General features: G+C 38.5%; 1 protein-coding gene across 1 annotated transcript in view; it reads left to right on the top strand.

Moving 5' to 3' along the window:
- The window catches only part of MYOF (myoferlin), a 105,233-nt gene that overhangs the window by 25,967 nt on the left and 52,380 nt on the right, over positions 1-26,886 (top strand). The window contains exons 4-17 of the mRNA XM_065408077.1: positions 1,620-1,728; positions 2,957-3,047; positions 9,221-9,381; positions 10,294-10,422; positions 12,103-12,165; positions 12,276-12,326; positions 14,354-14,384; positions 14,922-15,037; positions 16,062-16,188; positions 17,255-17,358; positions 18,596-18,664; positions 18,790-18,833; positions 19,793-19,875; positions 22,213-22,251. Coding sequence (XP_065264149.1) covers positions 1,620-1,728; positions 2,957-3,047; positions 9,221-9,381; positions 10,294-10,422; positions 12,103-12,165; positions 12,276-12,326; positions 14,354-14,384; positions 14,922-15,037; positions 16,062-16,188; positions 17,255-17,358; positions 18,596-18,664; positions 18,790-18,833; positions 19,793-19,875; positions 22,213-22,251 — 1,217 coding nt within the window. The remainder of the gene's footprint in view (positions 1-1,619; positions 1,729-2,956; positions 3,048-9,220; positions 9,382-10,293; positions 10,423-12,102; positions 12,166-12,275; positions 12,327-14,353; positions 14,385-14,921; positions 15,038-16,061; positions 16,189-17,254; positions 17,359-18,595; positions 18,665-18,789; positions 18,834-19,792; positions 19,876-22,212; positions 22,252-26,886) is intronic.

The raw sequence follows: 26,886 nt of genomic DNA, 5'->3' as shown, positions 1-26,886 counted from the left end.
TTTCCAGGGGAGTCAAAGGGGGCACTCAGCACCTTGCTGTTGCATGTTCTGTTTTTCTCATAGCATCCAATACTGAGATGTACTGTTGTATAAATTACAGTGCTCATGTCCATGACACAGACCTAGGTATGGTGCTCCTAAAGTCCATTCCCAAATCTGACATCAGTGCTGTCCTGTGGGTACAGATTGGCTACTTGCACTGCCATGAGAGAAACCGGGATTTGGTTCCTGGGCTTGCTGTCTTGCACCCCAGGTTGAACATGACTGAGATAACAGTAGAGGCTGCATGATCAGTCCATGGGAAGAATTAATGTACATCTTGTGATGTTTCCCTTCATTTAACAAGTCATTCATAGAATCAGAGAATCAGAGAATATCAGGGTTGGAAGGGACCTCAGGAGGTCATCTAGTGCCACTCCCTGCTCAAAGCAGGACCAATCCCCAACTAAATCATCCCAGCCAGGGCTTCGTCAAGCCTGACCTTAAAAACCTCTAAGAAAGGAGATATTCAGGCTGAAAGTATCCAGTTAGTCTTTCTGTAAAGAAAAACATACATAATGAATAGACTGGAACAACTTAGAATGTATATTTATATTGAATGGTTAGTATATAATGAATTCTAACGCACTTTGCAAACAATAAGCTAGGTGCTTATGACATTTTATAAGGCACAGAAGATGGCTAAGATATTAGATTTGCCCCTTGAATTTGGAAAGTGCTGTGGGATCCTTGGCTTCTGGCTTCTGAGGGGACTGGAGTTGGCCAGTGCAGCCCAAAAGTGGGCAAAGCGGCCTTGGGAGTGGGCATGAGCTAGCAAATTTTCTGGACAGCTTCTCCTGGCAGGGCTTGTGTTGAAGCACAGTCTAAATCTGCCCTCTGCTCTCAGAGGGCCCAATCAAGGGCACCGTCTATGTTGTCAATAGGCCGGTAGATTAATTCTGTGATGCTTACAAGTAAATCAGTTATAGCCATCTGTTTCTTGATCTTTCTTCTTCATATATACAAAGCTTTGATACCTAGCTCTGATGTAGTTCTTTTCATGTGTAGATCTCAAAATGCTTTACAAAGGAAGGTATCATTATCTCCAGTTAACCAATGGGTAGTCTGTGGCTCAGAGCGGTAAACTGATTTATCCCAGACGGCCGGATATACACACAAGCTACACACACACATTATACTCTGCTGTACATTAAAACATTAATTAATAACATTTACAGACCTAAGAAGTGCCTTATGCCTACACTGTGAAATGCATTTTCCGATAGCTGTAACCCTCATCCTCCTGTATCCTATTTCCTCCCTTCTGTTTGCAAGCCTCACTCATTGTGTTAAGTCTTAAACTGAGACTATAAACTCTTTCAGGTAAGAGTTGTCTTCAGTGAAACAAATAGCACATTTTGGGGACCAAAATAAAAAATGAATAGTTAATAGTCTACAATTAGAGAATAACTGCAATATTTTAGTTGCTTTTATTTGCTTTGAAGTCTTTATATGCTTTTGGACCCATTTGGTTATGTAAGGGACAGCAAGCATAAACTGGCTACAGATAACAGGATACTTCTGTCTGCATAATACACAGAGTATATGCTAATGTAATATCTTTTCCACTTTTCTTTCAGATTAATTGGAAATGCATCAGTAGCACTTAAGGAACTTGTAGGCAACCAGAGTAGATCTCTTCCCTTCAAGCTTATTTCCCTGCTAAATGAAAGGGGAGAGAACACTGGCGTGAGTGATTTCCTTATCTTTGTTTTACTGATTTATTGAATTAAATGCTCTAACAAGAGGGTTTAATATGAAACAAAAACATTTCAAAATCATTTCAGTTTGCTTTATAGATAAAATTATTAGTGATTTTATAGGCAAAAGCACTGAGTGGAGCGTGTATTAATGTATGACTACATCAACACCATCTAAATGTTCAATACGGACAAATACATTTTAATTAAATATGTTGGTTTTCAATAATATGTATATGACCTAGAGCATATAGTTAATGAGAATCAACATAGCACTAGATGTTTAGAGAAAAAATGGCATTTACTTGCTTAATTGCCAGTTTGAGTTCCCACATGCAGGTTTTGCTGCCTACCTTGTGAAAATCAGCTACTGTGATTCTGGAAAGCACTTTATAAACCTGTTTAAAAGTCCATGCCTCTTCAGAACAGTACTTAAATACTTTGACTTAAGCATGTGCTTAAAGTTAAGCCCGTGATTAATTGCTGTCCTGAACAGGGACCCTTTCCTGCATCAGGAGCATAGTACATACCTGGAAATACACATGTATGTGCTCAAAGGCAAGAGCAAGACCTTACTGCCAATTTCAGGTATCTTCTCTGAAGCAATTCAGAGTCATTTGTATTTTGTCATGTACTTTTTTGTTGACTCTTTGTTATACCCTGTTAATGTTTTAGTGTTGAAAAGTGCCACGAAGTGCTGCAGACCACAGTATAACCAGTATTGTAATGAGACTGGAAAAAGACACCGTGCTCATTTATAGGGTAAAAGCATGGCCTGAGAGTTAGGAGAGCTGTATTCTACCTCCAGCTCAGAGTTGCTGTCACATTGAACAGGTCATTTTCTCTTTTTTCTGCCTCAATTTTCCCATCTGTAAAATGGGGATCATACTACTCACCTGGCCTGCATGGGTATTATGAGGCTTTAATTAATTAGATGTATAGAGTACTGTTAAATCATTGGAACTCAGTATGACAGGATTTTCTAAATGTCATAAATAGCGTAGCTCAATTTCTCAAATACATTTTCAGATTAATTGCATAGAGTGTGGCCTGTAGTCTTTGTATGTGTATATTAACGTAGCAGGCGATAATGGCCATTTATTTCTTTGTAAACTGTAGTACAGATACTTGTTTGCTGTTAATGTTGACTTGTAGGACCACTTGTTTATCCTGCTTTAAGTCAATTATTACATATGTAACTGTAAATTTCTACACAGGCAACGATTGATTTAGTGGTAGGATATGAGCCACCAGCTGGGCCTGCAAATCCAAATGATCCAGGGGGGACCAATGCACAAGGCACTGCAGGTATTTCATCTTTCTTCAAAATATTATATTCAGGTCATGCAAGGGAAAGATAGAATTGTTCATCAGAAAGAATGGAAAGTAACTGACAAGCAAGCATGTCTAAACTGGCTTACGGTATGGTAGTCAGACTGTAGATGCTTCAGAATTGAAGAGCTGGAACTTTTGTTTCCTGTTAAAATATGTTCTATCTGCAGGCTTTATCTGACACCATTGTCTTCAATGGGAACAGTATTACTGAGGATAGTTTAGATCAAAAGCACTTTAAAGGCTGATGTGCAATATTTCTTTTAAGAAAGAAACTTTATTCCAACACACAGAAAAACTGCAATAAAGAAATCTAATGCTGTAGGGAAGGCCAGCAAAAACAAGGAAATGCATAGCTGGGAGAATATACTCTAAATCCTTGATATGATATAATCCACTAAAAGTTATGGCAAGAGTTCCACTTTATTTGAAGGTTTATATTCACTTGCCATCTGTCTTTGGAGGTTTATATTCACTTGCAGTCTGTCTATCAGGAGAAAGGCCTTTCTATTTTCTGTATCACCAAATATCAGTTAGATGAGTGGATTATATCATACCTGCTTATAATATCCTTCTACTATTTAATTTTTTTTTATTTACTTCTTTGCTTGTGCAGTAGCGTAACTCATGTGCACACTGTTAGCACAGACCTGGGTACTGGGATTGTTAGTTAACTGGCCGTTGGAAAAAAAGGCAGCGACAAATTTCACATCTTTCTTGCATGGTCTGTAACACTGGAGACTTTTTGAAAAACATTCTCACTAGGAGATTCATTTAAAATATATTTAATAAACATTTAGAATCCAAAGAATTTTCCTTACTAGTTTATAAAAATGATAGAGTGTGGTACTTCTAAAAGCAATGGAGACTCTCTTTTATTTAATAAAGGACTAAATGATGATAGAAGGTGGTGCTATAATGATCTTTAGCAACTTTAAATCATTAATCTGACATGCTTTGAGCTGTGTTTTGTTTGGCAACAAAGCAATGGGTTATACATGTGCTAATATAGATTTGATTACAGGGTTTGTTTGTTTGTTTGGTTAAATCATTTATACCGGCCATTGACACCTTGTGTGGATATTTATACTTTGCTTATCTCAAGCAGTTTTATTCAATCATTTATTATGTTTGTTTTAAATTCATCTACCTTTCTTGTTAATTTCTGTTGTGTGTCATTGCCAGATTTTATTTATATAAAGGCAGTACAAGCAGAGTCTGGCTAAGATTCATTGAAGAATATATAGTATGCACCTTTACCCTGATATAACGCTGTCCTCGGGAGCCAAAAAATCTTACCACGTTATAGGTGAAACCGCGTTATATCAAACTTGCTTTGATCTGCTGGAGCGCGCAGCCCCTCCCCCTCCCTGAGCGCTGCTTTACCGCGTTATATCCGAATTTGTGTTATATCGGGTCGCGTTATATCGGGGTAGAGGTGTACTTAGTATATGAAGAAAGCAACATCTATGTTATTTGTGTATGGTCATAATTACTGAAGGAGAGAATGACCTTCATTTCAAAGCATTGTGGGAATTCACCTGTGTGACTCCCACAGATTTTAGTTTAAATTATGTAGCTAAAACTGAAGGGTCAGGGGAAGTGGTCAAAGCAATTATTTAGTTAAGTTTTACCAGACACCATGTGTGAGCAGTCAGTAATAAGGGATATCCACTATAATCAGTTTGGAAAAGAGACCGGTTCCCCTGTATATATGCCAAAGCTGGTATGGAGCAGAACAACAGGGTCCTGGCACTGAATTGCAATATTAAATATTTCCATAAATTGAGATGCTCCTAAGTCACGTATAAAGATCCAGACGTATTAGAAATTTCCCCAACCCATGAAATCAGAGGTCTGCAAAAGAAAATTGAACACATTCAACAAGTTAACTGAACCTGTTCTCTGTGGGTCAAATCCTCCCCTTAACTGTGTAGGAGCAGAAGTCCCTTTGAAGGAGAGTCTGTGTGGTTCTGATGTTCAAGTAGACAGCAGGATTTGGGAGAGGCAGGTTTTGTGCCCACACCTGCTCCACATGCAGCCCAGCATACCCTGTGTGACTGAGCAAGGTGCATTTGGAGGTGGGGCTGTCCCACAAGGCATGGGAAGTTGAAGGATCCACTGCTATGCAGATCCTTTGGTTCTGATCCATTAAATTTACCTTTCATGGTTATTAAAAAGGATTGCATGAAAATAGCAAATATTTAAACAAATCAGTTTAATTCTGGTCCATTTCATGGCCTTGCAATATTGCTTTTAATCAGCGGATTGTTTCTCAAGGAAACATGCAACTTTTTAAAATAGTGCATATTTTGATGTTAAAATTGATTGTAATATAATTTTGATAATCTCAAAAGTTTTTTCCCAGATTGGTCCTGTTTTCAAAATAAGTAAAGATGACAGTATACTAAGCTGTTATTAGAGTGTTGTTGGACTTCTGGATTGTAGATATTAGTCACCCTGAGTTATCAGTTATGCTCTCTTTTCACTAGTCTTAGTACTGAGTGGTTGTCTTTCAGTTTGGTTGCTCATGAATCCTTAACCAGCCCTGTCCCTGCTGGATGTCTTTCACCTCATGTTGCAGCCCATTCTGAAACCTGCTTATGTCTGAAACTAACTGCTTCACTGTGGTGTTCAGCAGCTCCTGCTGATGGCAGTTAATGTGGTTTTGAAGTCTCTCCAAGATTTTGGCCTCTTAATGTTACTGAAATTCAGTTATTTCCCAGAAAGCCTGTTGCATAGTATGCAGTATGCTTATAGGGATTTAGTGTACAGGTGAGACGGGAGAGTGTTCTATTTAAAACATATACTTAGAGGCCAGGGCGTAACCTTTCGTCACAGTTACAGAAACCTGTTCCTCTAGTTAGCCTCTAGGGATGTGTCATCTGTAATCTTTTGATTGCATTGTAAAAAGTGAATCAGTTAGGCCTTTATAACAAAGGCGGAAATTAAAATGATAGATTTCTTAGGTGAAGTCCTGGCCCCATCGAAGTCAATGGGAGTCTTGCCTGAGAGGTGGAGAGTAGATACTATAAATTAACAGACTTTGGGGGAAATTTCTAAAATTCAAAATAGCACTATGCAAACTTTGACTTGAACTACAAAAGTATTAATCAACATCAGTTAATATCTGGTAAGTGTGACTATTTTAGATAGATAAATGCACTTAAATGCAGTCACCTCTGGGGAGAAACAGAAACCCTAATTGTTCCGCAACTCTACATAAAACGTAGTTCAGCAAAACAAGTTACCAAACGCAACTTTGTTAGTTCACTTTTTCATATATTCAGTTCATTTCCCATAGCTCTGTGAAGTCAAATTGACTGCTACAGTCTAGTCTCAGAAATGCAGGTGAAGTCATAAGTAGAGCTTGTAACTAGTCAGTTGAATGGGCAGTGTGGGAGACAGATTATGACACAGACGTTAGTAAGATGGAACTTCATATTGTTTAAATTTATAGATGAGTTTAGTATATGGTACTTCATCTGTGTATCCAGGGACACATCCCACTAGGGACATTCACAAGACGTGATTAATTTTTTTCATCCACACTCCAGGCTGACAAACTACACACAGAAGTTCAGCACAGGATAATTCACAATATCAGCACATATAACATTAGCTTTCATAAAGTTTGCCTCTCTCCCTAAACTTCCGTTGTTTACCTGGAACAGTGCTTTTCAACATTTGCAGCTAACCCTCTTCTATCCAACACCCCGAACTCTAGGTTCTTGGCAACTGATGGCTCTACTGATCAAATTTCCATCATTTCACCCAAAATAAATCCCAGGCTCCCCTCAAGACTCTTCCTTTAGCTAATACATTTACAGGGCCCAGCAGCTGAGTTATCTTTATTACTCCTAGGGGCAATTCTGTGCCACTGCACAATGTAGAATTTGCACAGAGTTAATGTTCTGTGCAGAATTTCATTTCCCCTTGCAGAATTGGTGATGCAGAACTGCTGGTCACCACTAGGGACTGCTGGACACAGCAGAGCCTAGCTCTACAGCAGCTGAGCTATTTTTATGCAGGATCTTTGTGCCTCCAAATTCAAATGTCCCTCTCTTTAGGGACATGATATCCAAGTAATTCAATATCACCTCATGTCCAATGAGAAAATGGAGGGAGAGTTATGGTACATCCCTAAGGATTATAGAACATTTTCTTGGCTGGACAATATACTGGTACTGGGTCTAAGGTTTTCCCAGGTTCTCAAATAGTGTTGTTATTCAGGACAACTAAAAACCTTAATTGCACCCAAAACTTTACCCTTAGTTTGCAGTTTTGTATCTGTTTAATACCATCTAGACAGTTCCATCACTCCTGTAATGCTTATAGCATACACTATTCCTTAATTAACAAAAGAAGTTAAAAACACCATGGGAAATACACTTTTGTGGTTTGGTTCTTGTGGAAGTTTTGCAATAGTGGTATATTAGTGGATGGGCCAATATTGTTGTGCCAAGTTTAATTCATTTAAAAGGTTGATATTTAATTTATATATACAGAAATCTTTTCAGATTCATAAGTTAAATATTACAGGGGCACCGTCAGAATTTCATTTTAGATATGAAGATGAATGCACTAATCTCCATGCTCAAGTGGGAAAGCCTAAAAATTTTCCTATCTATTTAAAAAGGAGCCTGATGTAAAAAGCTGTGCTATGTTAGGGCCCAATCTACTCCCATTAAAATTAACTTCCACTGGAGCAGAACTGGTCCCTTACTGTGCAGCTACTAATCATGAAATGGTGCCTTGAGGGTACTGCCTGGATTCTGCTTTGCCAACAGCTTTTGGAAGTGGATTTGATAGATTGCAAGGGGACTCCCTTAGATAGTCTTCATCTTGGAGGGGACATATACATAGTCATTGCATTTAAAATATAGAATTAGCTGCAGGTGGTCCAACTCCACTAGCTTTCAAAAAGGAAGAAGCACATTGTGTAGGGATATTAAAGAAGGTACTAACAGTGATTCCCCCAAGTGACAGTGACCCCCTCATAATTTGTCCCCCACACTTTAAAATCCAACAGTTTCACCAAGTACAAAAATCTCTTGGGTCTACTGTTAAAACTTGCAAGCTACTGTCTGTAAAAACCATTGATTATATCTATCCTGTGAAAGATATTTTACTACTATGTAAAACTTACAAACAAGTTAATTGACTTTGTTCTTAAAGTAATTGATACAATGTAAACAAACACTATAAACTGTTAAGTGACTTTCACTTCATTCAACGGCTCCTAGGACAGACCAACCCCCATCCTCTGTAATTAAAGGGCCGGGAGTCTCAAATGAATTAGCACACACCCTGAAAGTGGTCAAGACAGTAAATTAAAATATGGTTAAGGTATGGAATGTATGCTGATGAATGCTTGATATACATGGATGGTTAGGGAGCTGCCAGCCTAGAAAGGAAGTATCCATCGGCCGAAGAATGTGTCAAGTGAATGACCAGAAAACCCCCGAAGGGTAAACTGGGATCCACCCCATCACCTGAAAGGATGAGAAACACAAACTTTGGACAGTGTGGAGCCACCAGGAATGTGCCACTTTAGACAGGAATGTGTGCCATCTGCTGATTGAGTCAGCAACAGCAGGATGAAACAGCTCCCATAGACTAACATAGGAATTAATTCCTATAAGAATGGACTCTAAAGACTGATGACTTTGAGTCTTTGGTTCTGCTGCCAGCCTCCAGGAGCATCAGGTGCACCTGACACAGACTTGGCTCCATCCTCATGACCAAGATACCTGGCCAGTAAGTTGGCATGAGCAACTTCTAGGCTGGTAACTATAACACCTATACAGAACTTAAATGAATGATTGTGTAAATGAACCTCTCTCTATATATATATATGTGTGTGTGTGTGTGTGTGTGTATGTATAAGAAATAAGTAGTCAAACAACGTTGTTTACTTTTATCTTTTGCTTTATCATTATATTTACAATAAATGTGGCATCTTTGCCTTATCCCTCTTAATAAGATCCTGCTGGTTTTTATTCTATTGGTATAACAGTTGATTAGAATTGTTATAATGAAGTAGCATTAATACACTTTCTGTGCAAGTCTTGACCTCATGCTTTTATGACTGTAATTTTAATATTAAACTATTTGTTTACTAATTGTGCTGCTTTCCCTTGTGTTAGATGGAGAAGAAGATGGAGGTTATGAGGATGGGGCTGATGGTACAGTTGGTGGCATTGCACCAGCAGTTCCAAGTGATGCAAAGGAAGCCCAGCTTGCTCGGCGCATCACTAAAGGAAAGAAAACACGGAGAATCCTTTCTAACAAACCCCAAGACTTCCAGGTACCTGAGTTTTAAATACTGTACTTTTCCTGCACAACCTGAGATAATCTGAATGTCAGATACAAGACAAGCTAATGCATTGTAAAAGGATACAGATTAGCATAACAGAATTGACAGCAAGCCCGTCTTTCAAGTGTGTTTTTTTCCCCAAGCACATCTGTTAAAGCGCAAATATTCACAAAATAAAATCTAGGACAGGGGTCAGCAACCTTTCAGAAGTGGTGTGCCAAGTCTTCATTTATTCACTCTAATTTAAGGTTTCGCATGCCAGTAATACATTTTAACGTTTTTAGACGGTCTCTTTCTCTAAGTCTATAATATATAACTAAACTATTGTTGTATGTAAAGTAAATAAGGTTTTTAAAATGTTTAAGAAGCTTCATTTAAAATTAAATTAAAATGCAGAGCCCCCCGGACCGGTGCCCAGGACCCGAGCAGTGTGAGTGCCACTGAAAATCAGGTCGCGTGCCGCCTTCGGCACACGTGCCATAGGTTGCCTATCCCGATCTAGGAGTTTTGCACAGCTCTTGCTGAAATGTAGGGAGAAACTTACCTGTTGTGTAACTATTGAGTTTAAATTAGAACAATAAAGATTTCAAACATAATTATGATAAGAGCAAGTCCAAAACTGAAGATGCTATCTGAGAAAGTTGTGTCCCAGAGTTCTCTGGAGAATATTTTGTAAAATTAAGGTACAGGACTAGCGAGGATGTAAAACGAGTGTTGTAATTATTGTAGTTGGAAGGTCTGAAATGGCTAGCCAGTCTAAATCTGCTAGCTGCTTTGGTGTTAACTTATTTTGGTGGGATAACGGAAAAGAGAAATACTGTTTGTTTCAGCATGATCACAGACAGACAGACACGCACTGTAAGGTATCAGCTACTGCATGCCTTGTGTATTTAATTTTTTCAGGTTCGTGTTAGGGTCATTGAAGGTCGTCAGTTGTCCGGAAATAACATAAAACCAGTAGCCAAAGTTCATGTTTGTGGGCAGACACACCGAACAAGAATCAAAAGAGGAAACAATCCATATTTTGATGAGGTGAGTATTTAGAAAATACACATTTAATTATATCTGAAAATCAGTTAGCTGGCACTGTCAAATCAACAAAAATCTGTTATTCCAGAAGGGATAGAGGGATCCGGTTCATAATGAAGCATCCCCAATCTGCTTAACAAATAAGCATTTTCTAACATTTTTAAGGTAATTCTGGCTAATGTGTAAAGTTAATTTAAAAAAAACAACACATTTCTTCACATCATAAAACTCATGCCATAATTGACACCATTTCTGGCAAGAATCAGGGGCCCAAACAACCTCCCATTAAAGTGGATAGAAGCCATCCTTTGATACAGCTGATCATGTGAGATAACGATGACCTGGGTAGACCAATCACATGAATGGTTCTGTTCTTTTCTCTTAGGGAGAAAAGACAAAGTGTGGTGTTGAGCAGTTGTTCATCTCTTGAGCTGGTTCTATTCAGTCACCTTTCCTGCTCAATGTGTATGTGAGGTTTTGCAGGAGATTGAGACAGTTTGGACTGTGATACAACTGTATAGGGATAAGGTGCAGGTCTCTGTCTCTTCTTTAGTCAAACATAGGTGATGTGGTCTCTTTGCCTGGGCTTGGATGAGAGTGAGTTGGGAGAGGCATAGCTCAGAATATCTGGAAAGTAATTCAAACCATGGATGCAGGAGAGAATCTGTCCCACAGACTTTATATTGGGGAAAGGTTGAATGTAGGGCTGAGTATATAGAAGTATTTAGCATATGGAATCCACATAATTAGTATTAATGACACAAGTGGCATTCATTTTTGTTACTACATTATAAGAGAATAGGGGCTAAACTCTGGCATCTTGCACTACTCCAATGTCACAAAGGAGCCAAGTAGATGGATTAACTAACCAGCTGAAAATTCTTCCAGCATGGCGGAATCCCCAGCTTCTTGTTCTACACCACACCTACCCCACTGCAGCCCCCAGCATAGGTGATACGGCAGCGGCGCATAGAGTGTATCTGGAGTACTGATGCATTCCATCCATCCCTGCCTGATCTATTGGCCACTTGTGAGCCATTACCAGGCAGTGCAAATGGCACTGGGGTTTAAACCAACCCCTGGCCAGCCTCAGCATCAATAAGCAGGCTACAGGTGGAGTACAGTCATTGCTTTGCATCCTCCCCTGCCACTTGGGTAATATGCTGAGCAGAGCTTGGTTGTGCCTGCAGGTCAAGCCTGGTGCTTTTTGCTTAAGCATATTTTATAAATAAATAAATACAAATACTTCACAAAATCTGGGCTACCAAAATCAGTTTTATTTCCGTGCAAATAACCATGAAATTCTTAGTGCATGAATCATCCTATTTGGAACTAACTGGCATCCTTGTTGATAATTGCAGCAGAGAGGCTAAAGATTGATTGAACATGCAGACTGAACCACTCCATCAGCTCTAAAAGAGGTTCCTCCAGGGCAAGGTTAAGGCACATTTGCTGGGCAATGCCGGGGAAACTTGCAGTGCAACTGCCCGTGCTACCCCTATTCTGTGGATAAACAGTGGATTTCACTTTTCAGGGCAGTGCTAAATTCACATGCAGAACATCCAAACAGGAAGCAGACTAAATATATATCAACAGATATATGCCTGGCAAGCTACTTAAATACTGTATGTAGCTGCAAATCATGATGTTAACGTTCTAAATCAGTTTGTTTCATCTTAACAGATATTCTTCTACAATGTCCACATGACCCCTTTAGAGCTGCTTGATGAAACAATAAGCATTCGGGTAAGGAAAAAAGGCGTACATTAGAAAAACTCACTGGATGCACATGACACTGTCCAACCGGTGCTGTATAAAGATTGGAAAGGGTTTCATTCCTTTTTTTTCCCTTTTAGGTGTATGATTCTTATTCTTTACGAGCAGACTCTCTGATGGGAGAATTTAAGGTGCGTATAAGCAGACTTCCACATTCTGCCTATGTAACCCACACACCTGGGTGTGGTGTTCTGTCCCATCTAGTGGCACCGAGACCACTTAGAGAGAGTGAATGAGTCTGCTCTACAGCCTTAAGTAAAAGGCAGTTGGCTTTTAGCGAATGCGGTAGAGGCTCATATGCACTAAGCTCCAGAAGTCCCTGGTTTGATCCTGCCCGCTGACGACTGGTGTCTGTTGGCGTTACAAGTGGGGGCTTGCCCAAGATTTCAACTGGGAAATCTCTGAAGCTCAGGACACACTTCCTCAGCTAGGGGAAGTATGTAACCCACACACCTCCTGGGTGTGGTGGTCTGTCCCTTCTAGTGGTACCAAGACCACTTAGAGAGAGAGAATGAGTCTGCTCTACAGCCTTAGCTAACAGCGAGTTGGCTTTTAGCTCATGAGATAGAGGCTCATGCACTGAGGTCCCTGGTTCGATCCCGCCTGCCAACGACCGGGGGTCTGTCGGCATTACACCTATACTTAGGGGCGCAAAGGAAGATTAGAGGAATATTTAAAGCATCAGTTTTAAATGTATTACTAGATACTGTGTTTGAAAAGGGACAAAAACTTACCTTTATAATGTTTTGCTTGTAATGCTAGCAAGCATTTACTCTTACCAGTAGCGTTGGGACAGTCAGTCCCATCGTTTTGTTTGTTGACCATTGTCTGTGCCTGCTAGCACTGCAGAGCCAGCACAGTTAAGAGAACTAACTCAATAAGGTCAAGGGAGTTACTCCATATTGACACTGGTGTAACTAAATGCAAAATGCAAGTTAAGTTACCTGGTCTGTATAATAGATGTACCTTTCATGAACAACTAATATTTATAAAATTGTTTTCTACCTAAAGCAATAGGACTATCTTTCCCAAAGCTACTGGTAAGAATCTGTATAGTCCAAGAAAAGAAAAATGAATTTCAGTCTCCAAAAGGTATAACAACTGCTGTGGAAGGTCACTGTCAGTTGTACTGTATCACCTGGGTCTTGAAGGAGGAATTCAAAAAAACTGCCATTGGTTCAGAACATTGCACCATGAGATACAGATCTCAAAATTACAGAGAAAGGTGTCCCTTTGTTTAAATATGCTTGTGTAGTAACAGAGAGGCAGGAGGAATCTCCTCAGTGAGTGTAAATTGTCTTCACTCTCTTGAAATCAATGAAGCTATGACAATTTACACTTGCTGAGGATCTGCCCCAGGAAGTGGAGATGCATACCACAGGTGTTTGTACCCAAAACAATGTAGAAAAAATGTCAGTTGTAATTCCTGTTGGTGAAAATCCACTCCAATAACTTCCACAAGGTCAATATTGGTAAGTATTTCACCCTTGCCAGTTGCATGCAGTAAATGCTAGTGGGGTAAATTAAATCAGCCTGCAGAACAGTTTAATTTATATATCTATGTGTATCCAGGTAGGTAACTTCTTGGAATATTTTATTTAGGTAGAAAGGAATGCTTTTCTAAATGAATGAATGTCTCCTTCATCTAGTCCTGCTGAGGTTGCATTCCCTTCCCCCCACACAGCGGCACATTCTCCACCACCTTTCCAGAGCATCACTTAGCAGCATACTGTACATATCAATCCCCTTCTCTTCCCTCTGTTCCCTTTCTAGCCCTCACAGGAGCATGCCACACAAGGCTTTTATTTTTCATAACAGAGAAACAATGTAATAACAGTATGAAAAACTGAAGGCAATTGGGGCTTAACGCCTTACATAATTTCTAATTATAAGGGTAGGTAAGCACTGGAATAGGTTACTAAGGAAGGTTGTGGAATTCCCTTCATTGGAGGTTTTAAAGAACAGGTTTGACAAAAAAACACCCCATCAGGGATGGTCTAGGTACACTTGGTCCTGCTTCAGTGGGGATGAACTAGATGGCCTCTTGAGGTCTCTTCCAGCCCTGCATTTCTAAGATTCTGTGATTAAAGCCAAACACACATATTTGTGACTGTATTCTGCTACTTCTTAGGATACAATATTTTAATCTTTATTTCAGATTGACATTGGCTTTGTTTATGATGAACCTGGTAAGTAACAATCTCCTCAAAGCCTGAGTTTCTTCTGCTTTTCCTTTGACTTGAGATGCCCAATTAAAATGGCTGTGACTTTCAGCTGTGTTTCTGAAGTAGAAAAACATGCCTAAACACACATGGACGCAAAGTTAGTTGAGAGAGATGCTTCAGCCCTGCAGCATCTTTATCAAAAAAAGGCCACATGCATTTAGCTCTTCAGTGGTTCCCAAATGCAATATAAGTAGCTTACATTTTTTTCACTCAGAGGATTTTAATTTTGGTATCATTAACTTAAAAACAAGAATTAAGTATGAAAAGTCATGCAAAAACATGATGAGAGAATGGTGTCCCTGAGTTAGTATACCACTCAACATTTTAACATTGTTGCACAGCTTGTTGGGGGCTGGGCTCTTTAAGATCAGAGGAATTTTTTTTTAATAATTATGTTTAGGGTAGATTCTACTTTGGGACAATTGGCCTTGATTGTACGGCTTACACTTCTACTTCTTGTGTAAGGGAGAAGGCTGATTTATTTATTTTGCTTTATTTCAGGCCATGCAGTCATGAGAAAATGGCTTCTTTTGAGTGACCCTGAAGACACAAATTCAGGAGCTAAAGGCTATCTGAAAGTCAGCATGTTTGTCCTGGGGGCAGGAGATGAGCCACCAGTAGGTTTAATTTGCAAATGTGTTTGTCTTCTAGTCATGTACCCAGAACCCTCTTTCTTATGCACTACTTGCTTTGTATTGGTTAATTCACTTTGTGAGCATCACCAGGAACTAAGGCCAAGATTTTCAAAGTAACTAGTGATTCTTGAGTGCGTAACTCAAGGCACCTTAAAGGAGCCTGATGGCCTGAAAATCAGGCCCCTTTGAGGTGTCTCAGGTTCAGCACCCAACATATTAGTTACTTTTTTTAAATCTTGACCTTAACTACATGGTACTAGCCAGAAAGAGCTAAAAATATAGAACCTCCTTACAATATGTTTCTTTGCCTAACTACCTCTCACGCCACTACTCCCTTCAGTCCGAATACTGCCATACCAGCTTTCACAGTCCCCTGTTAAAGTCTCTCCCTGGTGCTTCCTTGCTCCCATTGCTGCCTTCCCTCCCAGTATCCTGGTGTATCTCCAGTAGTGGCTCCCACTACTACCTTCCCCTTCTCTGTCCTAGTGATTCTTGCAATCACAAGGATGATTGTGAGAATTTGACAGTTTCCTGTTTGTTTTCAAAGGGGAAGTTGTAAATTCTCCCAAATTACTTCAGAGTTGTACATAGTTTCCAGCCGCAGTAACATGCTTTGTCAGGAGACCTTGTGATGGGTGTGAAAATTCCATACAGTCACCACTGCACATGAGTGCAAAAAAGCACCGGAATCCTATAAATATCACATCTTCATGGTTTATGCTCATTATTTTAAAAATAGCCATATGGCCTGCTTAGAAAAAAAAGATAGCGGTTGCTCCAATTTAATACTGATGAGGTTGAAACTGAAAATAACATATTTTAAGCAGAACAAATTTTTATGGTTTTATAATTTTATAAACCCTAGTTTGTAATGCAAGATTTTAACTTGTGGAGGGACTAAAGGATGCTGCTATGACCAATTACCATATTATTATACATGACTGTCTAGCATATGATGCCTTTCTTATATATAGCTTGGTAATATATACCAATATATCTCCAACAGATGGAAAAAAGAGAGCGGGATAATGAAAATGATGATGTGGAGAGTAATCTTTTACTGCCGGCTGGAATTGCACTTCGATGGGTCACTTTCCTTCTTAAAATCTACAGAGCCGAGGATATTCCCCAGAGTATATAGCTTCTTATTACTGGATTGTACAATACTGCAATCGATAACCTGTAGAAATATCTGTTAACTGATTTTTTAAAAAAAAATTCCCAGACATAAAACAAAATCAATGTAGATTACCACGTAGTTTGAGCCCATAATTCTGTGATGGTTTAAGCAGCCCATTTCTTTTTTGAATACTCAATCAAATCTATATAACTTTCGTAATGGGTAATGCAATGTTATCATCTCAGATTATCTGAAATTTTATTATAAATGGTGATGGTGTGTTGTTTGATCTACTAGTGTCCCTTTGTCCCTCAAACAGAGATTCAAGATGATAATTCAACTGAGTAGGAAGTCTGTATTTGAAATCCATCCTTTTATTCTATCTCTGTTGTTGTGTCTCTGTTTAATTGCTCTACACTTTCTCCAAACCACAAGTCAAAGCTTGTTGAGAAGAGTTCAAAACTCAACGGGTTAAACAAATTGTTCCTAAACAAAGTTATTAAAGCCCATCATTTTTTTCCAACTTATTCTAAATGCAAATGACACAAAATGAATACTATTAATAGATACTGGCTTCATCATCCAGAGAAGGGAAGCAGTATCTGTGTGCAATACACGAAGTATTGTGTGTCCCTGGAAATTCATTAAACCTTAGACATTTTTGGTAACAGAACATGGCTTTTATATTCAATTCTTTCTCCTTTACTGCACCCTTTTTATGTCTGGGATGACAAAGCAGGCCACCTTCAAGACCGCTGATCTACTGCTACTTGCTGGAGGGTATGAAAGGATTGCATAAACTCCTGTTTCCCCAGCTCTAGGCTAACATCAAAATTCACTGTGATCTTCTCAGGGCCAAAATTTTAGAAGTTGCTTCTAAATCTCAATTATTTTTTCATTTCTAGCAGCAAATATTTATTTTTGAAAACTGAATACATAGGGCAAGATTCTGACCTTAATTATGTCTATGCAACTGCATTGACTTAAGTAAGATTGCTAAGAAGTTACTGAGACCGAATTAGGCCCATAATCTTCAAGAAAAGGGTTAAAGTTAATTTTTGCTTATAATTTCTCCTCAGTGGATGATGCTTTTGCGCAGACTGTTAAGGAAATATTTGGAGGTGATGGAGACAAGAAAAACCTAGTAGATCCATTTGTGGAAGTTTGTTTTGCTGGAAAAAAGGTATTTGTCTGAGTTAATATTTAAAATCCTGCATACTAGTCATATGCTTGAAAACTGTATTCACATGTCTAAATGTATCTTAAGATGATTGAACTTTGGGTCCACAGTGCATTGTCAACAAGAGAAAATGACTTTCAGCATATCTAGTTCAACACTTTGCAAAAACGGAAAGGAATAGGTGGAGCTAAAAATCTAGGAGCACACATGGAATATTAAAAATAAAGTTATGGGGAACTTCAGTTGATAGAAACTAAAGTTACTCATCTGCATAAGGGTTTACAGTACTGGGTCATAAAGCATATTCAATAGACTGAGGACATACCATAACATACCATAGAAAGGGTTTTTAAAGGTGTGCTAATGACTCTAATTAAAAGAATGTATGACTAAGATGTAGGGGCTTGACCACTTCAGATTACCTGTTTATCGGGTTTTCCTGGTTGCTTTTTATAACTGATTACACAGTAAATCTAAGGGCATAGTTGTACGTCCCATGTACACTAGTTTGTCATAATGACTTGCTTTCATTACAAAAACAAACACCCACACAAACATCAATTCCATGTTATTGTTAGCAGTCAGATCACTGTTGGTTTTAGGCACAGGTAGTATAGACAGTTGCATACAATGCCACAGCAATGAGGCCTCTAATAGGGAATCAACAATGGGAATCTGGTTGCCAATACAACATGTAGACAAACCAAGCATGAATTCACCAGGACTGATCATCCCTTTTTGTTGATTTTCCTGCTGTCATTCAGTTATATCCGGGTGCCACTGTGGTAGCACCTTTGAGGAGTTGATGAGCTGTTTTTTCTGTAAATTAGAAGCCCCTAAGAACCATGGTTCAGACAACGGTGGAATAGTTTTGTCTCTTGCACTTAGGTTGCATAAGTAGATCGGATCAGCACAGGGTGACCAGATGTCCCGATTTCGGGGGCTTTTTCTTATATAGGCACCTATTACCCCCTGTCCCGATTTTTTACACTTGCTATCTGGTCACCCTACATCAGCAATAATTACAAACCTGAGGCTAATGCCTCAATAAAGCATGGAAAACTGAATATTCACCATTAGCCACTGTAGGAGCCTGTGATGGAATACCATTTGACCAGCCTGAATACAATTTATCCTAAATTGTGTCTGGTTCCATGCTTTTTTGTCTGCTTTTTGAGCTTGAGCTACTATAAAATCTGTTTCATTTGGGGTGGTTTTTGTTTTGTTTTATTTTTTGTAGGTTTGCACAAGTATAATTGAGAAAAATGCTAATCCAGAATGGAATCAAGTTGTTAATCTTCAAATCAAGGTATGGTTTCCTCTTGCTTCTCTAAATATCCACAATCAATTATTTATTATTTTATTCAGAACATTATTTTTTTAAAATGTGAAAGATAAATAATGAATCATTTTATTTTCTCTACTTTTTTCTAGTTTCCCTCAATGTGTGAAAAAATAAGATTAACAGTTTTTGACTGGTGAGTTTTGACTCTTTTGTATAAAGTATTAAACAAAATAAAATTGTGTAGAGTGGAAAAAATCCTGTTTTTGTATAATTCACAGGGTTTTGGAACCATAAGCCCTGACTCTGTAAAGCACTTAAGCAAATGCTTAATTACCCTTCCTGAACAGTGATGCTTTCCTGCATTGGGGCCATAAATAGTATGGCATTGGCACACCATTGATTTCTGTGCATTGTACAATCAACATGCGAGTGGGTTAAATAATACTTATAGAATAACTTTCTAATAAATTATTTTACAATTCTTCCCCATTATTTGCCCAACTTGTAGAGGTAGGCAAATAATTCACCAATATTTGCAAACATACATTAATTCCATAATATGTTTATTTCCAAAATTTAAATGACTATTTTTGTAATTATTTGCTTAACTCTAGTCAGCAATGTATATTATATTGATTAACATGACATTGGCTGATATTGAGTATATCAAGCCTGTGTACAATTTTTGGACAAGTGGGACAAATATTAATATGCTCAAGTTACAAGTTTTATTATTCGTATTGTGGGCCTGATTGTGCCTGTTAGGCATAGTTCTAGGCTGGGGATGGAACCACCCAACCCCCAGGGAGCAGAGCAGAATATCTCTTGGAGTTCCCAAGTTTACAGAGATTGCACATCTCTGGTTACTACACACCTTTATGGGTTGCAATTTACTTCCTCTAGCTGGACTGCCAGTTCTGAGACTGAAATTCTGCCTGACCCTTGAACTCTGTAATGCTGGGAGCAGCTTCTTATTCTCTCTCCTCCTACTACGCAGCTATGTAAGAGCCAGACGTGATCTGGTGTTTTGTTAATAAAACATGCCAGGTGGTCTAAACAGATATACCCTGTAAATACATTTAGCCATTTGTAACTTGCCTCTGTTTAGGATGACCGATGTTGCATTTAATTACAATCTTACATTTTATATAGGGATCGTCTTACAAAAAATGATGTAGTAGGAACAACGTATTTAAGTCTCTCCAAAATTGCTGCTTCTGGTGGAGAAGTAGAAGGTGAGTTATTCAGCTTATACAATTCAGCAAGTATTTTCTGTATATTTAAGAGAAATGGTGGGACAGCGTAGGGAAGTTTGCTTTGCTGGAGTTCCGTGTGTTATACCAGTTCTGTGGCTTAAAGAAGATCTTGTTTTCGGTGCTTTCAAATTGGCCACTTTCCAGAACAGTAACTTTACTTTTTGAAAAATCTTATGGTACTAAAGTATTAATAATTCACAAAATTTAAGACAGTATTCTGAATATACTAGATAATTCAAAACTCAGTTTTCTGGTACATATAGAAAACTTTATTGAATATTTCAAACTCCATATAACTGTTAATACTTCTGTTGATCTAGTGTTGATCTATGTATATAATCCAGAGTGCTATAGGATATTTTTAGTGAATTCAGCATTTATGAAAGGGGTCAATTTGAAGTTCACTATTTCAGAACCAGTATAGAATGGGTAGCCATAGCAAATGTGACCTTGCCCACCACTTCTTTGCCACCGTGCCCAAACCTTGGTTTTGGAGAAACAGCCTGAAGTCAAGGGAGGATTAGCCAGTCTCTTCCTGAGACTGCCTATAAGATGCCAATAGTGATTTGAACACCAGTCTGGTAAGAACTGGTCCAAGACCACCTCTCATTTCCCATATGCCACTAAACAGTGGTCAAATGGCAATGACTCTTGGTTACTACTCAGACCAGTGATCTAGAAGAGAGGGGTTCTATAGCTCATTGCCTGAGCCCACCTAAACCGCAAATCACTGGATTAATTCAATAGTTTTCAATTAAATTATTTGTTTAAGTAGATCCAAGCATATGTCAAAGTTTTTCAGTCAGTTCAGTCAATTGCTTCTGCTATTTATTGAGAAAACTAAAAAGCCGAACTGATGATGACTGTAAGAAAACTCATCTAGGTAGGCAAAGTTTCCATCCTCCTGAGATATTTTCTCTATTAGGGCTTGTGTGATCTGTGAACTTATTGAAATATTGCAAGAAAAATATACTCCAACAACATTTTTCTTCCTATAGATGGTTAAGGAAAGACAAAATTGAGATTTCCTTCCTGTTTCTGTTATGCTATGTTTATAACTATTTCAGGGTAGTTTGTTTATTCCCATTAGTTACAATTATGTTGTAATTTATTTTATTAATAATTTCTTTATCTACACATAGCATGTTTCTAACCTAATGACTTGTGTGCGTGTGTGTACACACACACACACACACACACACACACAATTTCATCTTCTTATAGTAGGATCCCATTTATAGGTGGGCCAACTCCTTGCCAAGCATTGTGTTGCTTTGCCAGAAATACATGCTTAATCTTTGTCATAAAAGTTTTACAGCATATTAACTGTCCCCATAGAAGAGTTCACAGTAAATCATGCTCGATATTTATAGAGCTGCCTAATATAACAAGTAAGCTGGCCCCAAATAATTTCCATCATTTGAATTCTGAATTAGTATTTTTCTCTGATATATATAATGAAACATCCTTATAGTTGTCTAAGAACAGCCCTGCTTGTCCATGAGTAAGCTACCAGGTAAGTAATTTAAAAAACAAAACGACATTGGCCTCAATCCTGTAAAGACTTGAGCATGTATTTAACTTTATATATGTAAGTACACTGGTTTGAGAACTATTCATGTGCATAAAGTTAAATGTGTGCCAATCTTTGCAGGATCAGGGCCTATGGAGATTGTTCAGCCTTTTCCTCTGTGACAAAGTTACTTAATTTCTTCTGTGTTTCTGATTTGAAATCTGGGTGCTTAGTTACTCAACATCTCTTCTGAAAATTGCTATTCCAGTGTCAGATCTTCAATATAAGATCCCAACTCTCCTCCCCTTGAAGTCAATGGCAACACTCCCACTGATTTCAAGGTGTGCAGAATTGGGTTCCAAGAGATCAACTGATTAGAACTACCGTAGTCTAATCATTCCAATAACTGAAAGTATCCTAACATGTTTTAATCTGTAGCATGATTGTTTCCTTAAGTGAAAAGCTTTACACAAAAAAATCAGTCTGTATGATTTTAGTTTTCAAGTTAGTAATTAAAAGTATTTAAATAAAAAATCTTATATGTGGCGCTCAGACAGAGGTGCTGAAACTCACAGACACCAAAACTGTATTTTGATGATAGCCCTAGGCATGTCTTTCTCTGTTTCGAATTTATAAAACTAGGGAAATACCACACCCCATTTTATTCAAGCAGCAAAACTCCAGGCCACTCCAGAGTCACTTCAGCTTTGATTTAGTTTTTAAAGCAGATTGCACTTTGATATGTTTAATTTTTAAGCTCTATAATTTCTTCTCATGTAACCTGTTGTCTTTTCATAATATAGAATTTTCATCTTCGGGAACTGGGGCTTCATCATATGAAGGTTTATATCTTGGTCTTTAATTTGATTTTGCTGTCCAGTGCCCAATCTGAGCAGTATTGTCTCAAAACAAAACCAAGCTATTTTATAAACATTAAAAAAAAATTAAATAATATGTAAAGGATACAATGCTACATTTGGAGACTATTAAATATGACTTACTATTTAAATCAGTTTTGGCACTGGAATTGGTTTGAAAATATTTCTATTTGGCTGATGTGTGGCGCTGCATTTTAGAGCTGAGCCTGTAGTTGTTTCAGTTATTCTGCACTCTGACAAATGGCTTGCAGTTTTTCAGTTAGTAATGAAAAGCTCAACTGTGTATGCTGCTGTAGAGCTCCCTGTAAATAATGAACTGCCTAAAAGATTTCACAGCTCTTTTGCTTATGCTTAACTGGGTGGATAAATAGATCTGAAAAATGAAACCTGACTTACTCTAACTATGAACAAATTGTAACTATGCATTATAACCTAGATTTGTTTTTGGAAATCATTAAGTTAAAAATTGTATTTATTTAATAGAAATAAATGCAGATTAAGTTTAAATGCAGTTGAAATGTAACTGAATGTTAATAAGTTTATCCACCCAAATGCTTTGTTTTCTTATCTCAGATCCAAAAGTGCAGCACAGCTCACCAAGCACGACTTACTGAAAAATAGAATAATAGTGAATAAAAGCTGAAATCATTTTTATGAAGCATTTTCAAGCCTTTCTGATAATCAGCTCTTTAAACATACCATCTTTAAGTGAAACAACACTGATTTCTTTAGAAATGCGCTTCTGTTTGAATTTACCAGCAACAGCATACAGATTAATTCAACATAGAAATCTATTTTTAGAAAGAAGGGTTTTTTAGTATTATCCCTATGTTTGTTTCTAATATCAGAGGCAAGTGTTTCTGGATCATTTAGCAGTGGAAGACGACTTCAGTGGTATTAAGATGTAAGGCAGAAGAAACAGAGGAAAATTAAAACATTTAGGGTTGAAAGAAAAGTTTCCACTCCAGTTAAAATTGCTCACCAAAAGTCTGGACAATTCTTAGCCCTTGGCACAGAGCTGAATTTTACCTACACTAAAGTTTTATGCTCCTTACATTCAATTCTAAAATATCCCGCATCCACAATTTTAACCAAAATTATAGTTGTAGAATCATTCACTTTAGGAAACCAGGTTGCTTTGTTTCCCCAAATCTAGATGATTAGTTTGTTGAAGCAAACTCATTTTAGCATGATATAGAATATATATAACTAAGGCCCTACTTGAATTGCAGGATGATTGTCAAAAAATTGCAGCTGAGTTGCAGGCAAGCCATGGAAAATTGCAGAAAAGTAATAATGGACCTTATTATTTCCGGTAACAGAGTCCATTATTACTTTTCCGTGATTTTCCGCTGTCAGGGGCCTGGGGCTGAGAGCAGAGGCTCCCGCTGTTGGCCTCCTGAGGCTGAGAGCAAGGGCTCCCACTGTCAGGGGCCCGGGGCAGAGAGCAGGGGCTCGGGGCTCCCGCTGTCAAAATTGTGGTGAAAACCTAATATTGCAGAATCTGCAATTTCCACAATATTGCAAGTTAAGTAGGGCCTTATATATAAGCAATATACAAATCTCTACAGAACCCTGCATTTACCGTTAATCTTTCCCAACAACATTATCCCTGTACATCTGCAATAATCAGGGAAAAGTCAATACTCAAATTAAATTATAGTAGTATTCCATCTTCAGGAAAGATGTAAATATGGGCCAAATTCTGTCTTCAGATATACCTGTGCAACCTCAATGAACTCTGAGGACTTTATATGTAAGAAGAGCTGGGGCACTTAATAATTACCTACAATAAAAGGTCATCAGGCCAGTTCCAGATGTTTTTTCCAATAGTAAAGTCATTACATTTCATACAAAGACCTATGACTGAATCTCTCTGTAGTCCAAACCCAACTAAGAAAAAAAAACCAGCTATATAACCTGAATGTAACATGAGCTGTCCAGATGAATATTAAAATGAAAAAGTATTTAGGAGTCCTGTGGCCCCATCCACTCTCTGTAGTTTAGACATGAAAGAATGTGAACCACTCAAAACTTTGACAAAATGGACAAAGTTTACTATCCTGGAAGCAGACAAAGCACAAGGCACAGAACCATTTTACATTCTGCAAAGTTGACACAACTGCATTTGTTTTGCCAGTAAGGAACATCGGGACATTCATATTCCCTTTTACTATCCAGCTAGCTTTACATATTGCTCAGTAGTCAGCGACAGTCAGTGAAAGACTTGTAGGATTTAGCTCTTTATCTTCACATTCTTCTGTCTTTATCCTAATGGTAAAGCCATCATTTTGTGCTTCAGATTGCCCAAAGTAGTTTCTGAAAAAACTGATAGGTGTTTATGAAAGACCTGGAGCCTAACTCTGATCTCATTTACTGCAATATAGATGAGAAATACCTCCATTAAAAACAATGGAGATACACCAGGGTAAAGCTGAAGAGAGCTCAGAATCATGCCCCGATCTCAAGCACCTTTCCAAATGTAGAGTATTTCTCTGCATGTATGGCTGACTTATTTCTAATTTTTTGATTTATTTATATTTTCACCTACCAATAACCTTAAGAGCACTTTTAGGGGATATATTCAAATGTTGCATAAAGGCACAATTAACTCCCTTAAATCCAGAGCTAGAGAACAAAAGCCTGCTTCCCCTTACAACAGGGGTGGGCAAACTTTTTGGCCCGAGGGCCACATCTGGGTATGGAAATTGTATGGTGGGACATGACTGCTCATGAAATTGGGGGTTGGGGTGGGGGAGGGGCGGAGGGTCCAGCTGGGGGTGCGGGCTCTGGGGTGGGGCCAGAAATGAGGAGTTCAGGGTGTGGGAGGGGGCTCCAGGCTGGGGCAGGGGTGTGGGTAGGGGGGTGAGGGTTCTGGCTGGGGGTGCGGGCTCTAGGGTGAAGGAGGGTGGGACCGAGGGGTTGGGAGGGCGGGAGTGGGATCAGGACTGGGGCAAGGGGTTGGGGCGTGGGAGGGCGTGAGGGGTGCAGGCTCTGGGCGGCGCTTACCTCAAGCAGCTTCCAGAAGCAGCAGCAGCATGTCCCTCCTCCGGCTCCTAAGCGGAGGCACGGACAGGCAGCTCTGCGCACTGCCCCATCCGCAGGTGCCGCCCCTGCAGCTCCAGTTGGCCCCATTTGCTGGCCAATGGGAGCTGTGGGGGCGGCGCTTCGGCGGGGGCAGTGTGCAGAGCCCCCTGGCTGCCCGTACCCATAGGAGCTGGAGGGGGGACGTGCCGCTGCTTTTGGGAGCCGCACAAAGCGGGGCAAGCCCCTAAGCCTGCACCCCGGCAGGAGCTCGAGTGCCGGATTAAAACGTCTGAAGGGCCGGATGCGGCCCCAGGGCCGTAGTTTGCCCATCCCTGCCTTACAACCATTTCAGTTCATCAGTATCCTGTTCAGTTTAATAAACTCAAGCCTTACTATAATACATGCTGCAGTACATATGTACAAAACCAAATGGCAATAGCAATAATATGAATAATGCTTCTATCTACAAATGATTTTTATACCAAACATAAAATTACAAAAATTAGAGCAGAGCAGTACTCAAATTACAGCTGTAGTATTGATATAGGTAAGGGACTATAAGCATTAAATTAGAAACACCTTGTCTTGTCTTTGTAGTGTGATGATTTGAAATAGCACTGGTTTTAGCACACAAATTCTAAACCCAGACATTTAAAAAAAGGATTTAAATTATTTTGGCCATTTTAATTAAGAAAATGACAAATAAATGCTTATGGGTTCATTTTTGCTTTTAGCTCTAGAGTATATTTGGTATGTAAATTCTATTGAACTGTATTCAGAATTATCAAAAATAATCATAGCAAACAAATATTCATCTATGAAAAATAAGTGAATGTGTGGACTTTCACTCTTGAATGAAATTTTAGGCCACTCAAAATGAAGTTTGTAATACACAGGCTGACAATCACTTCACTAAAGAGGCAGTAATGGGAGCGACTATACATCTAATTTTGAGTCTTATCCTGCATTCGTTTCTCAGGCAAAATTATTGAAATTAAGGCTCTCTGTTATGCTTAGGCATGGCAGAATTCAGCTTTTTATTTTTATAATTTTGATGGATAAAATTGATTATTTTAAGCATTTTTTTCTATTTTCATCCATTTAAATTTTCACAGTCATAAGAAATTATGTGGAGGGGATCAGATATCTATTTAATGACACATGTTCAAACAATTTAAAGCTGTAGAAACAGTTAAAACACAAATTGCCAACATCACATGTCAAAATATACAAAGTAAATATCCTTAAGTCAACAGATCATACCTATTTTTACTGTTCATTTACTAGTCCATTTGTAACAAGCTTAATTCAAAAGTCTAAATCCTTGGATTTTGACTACTGAGTTCTCAAGCAACTGTTTTCTGATTTTGCCTATCTGTACATTTTTATTATACATGGAAATACTTTTTCATTGGTTTGTATATGTAGGTGAAATCAACATTATTGACATTTACTAATACAAATCTAATACTGCCAAGCCTAGTTATGCTCCAATTTCAGTCAATGGGAGTTTCGTCATTGACTTCATTGGGAGCAGGATTGAGACCTAAGACTACAGCAGTTCTTTTAATT

The sequence above is a fragment of the Emys orbicularis genome, chromosome 7 (genome assembly GCF_028017835.1).
Source record: "Emys orbicularis isolate rEmyOrb1 chromosome 7, rEmyOrb1.hap1, whole genome shotgun sequence".
NCBI classification, from domain to species: Eukaryota; Metazoa; Chordata; order Testudines; family Emydidae; genus Emys; species Emys orbicularis.
This window is presented reverse-complemented; position numbering and strand designations above follow the sequence as displayed.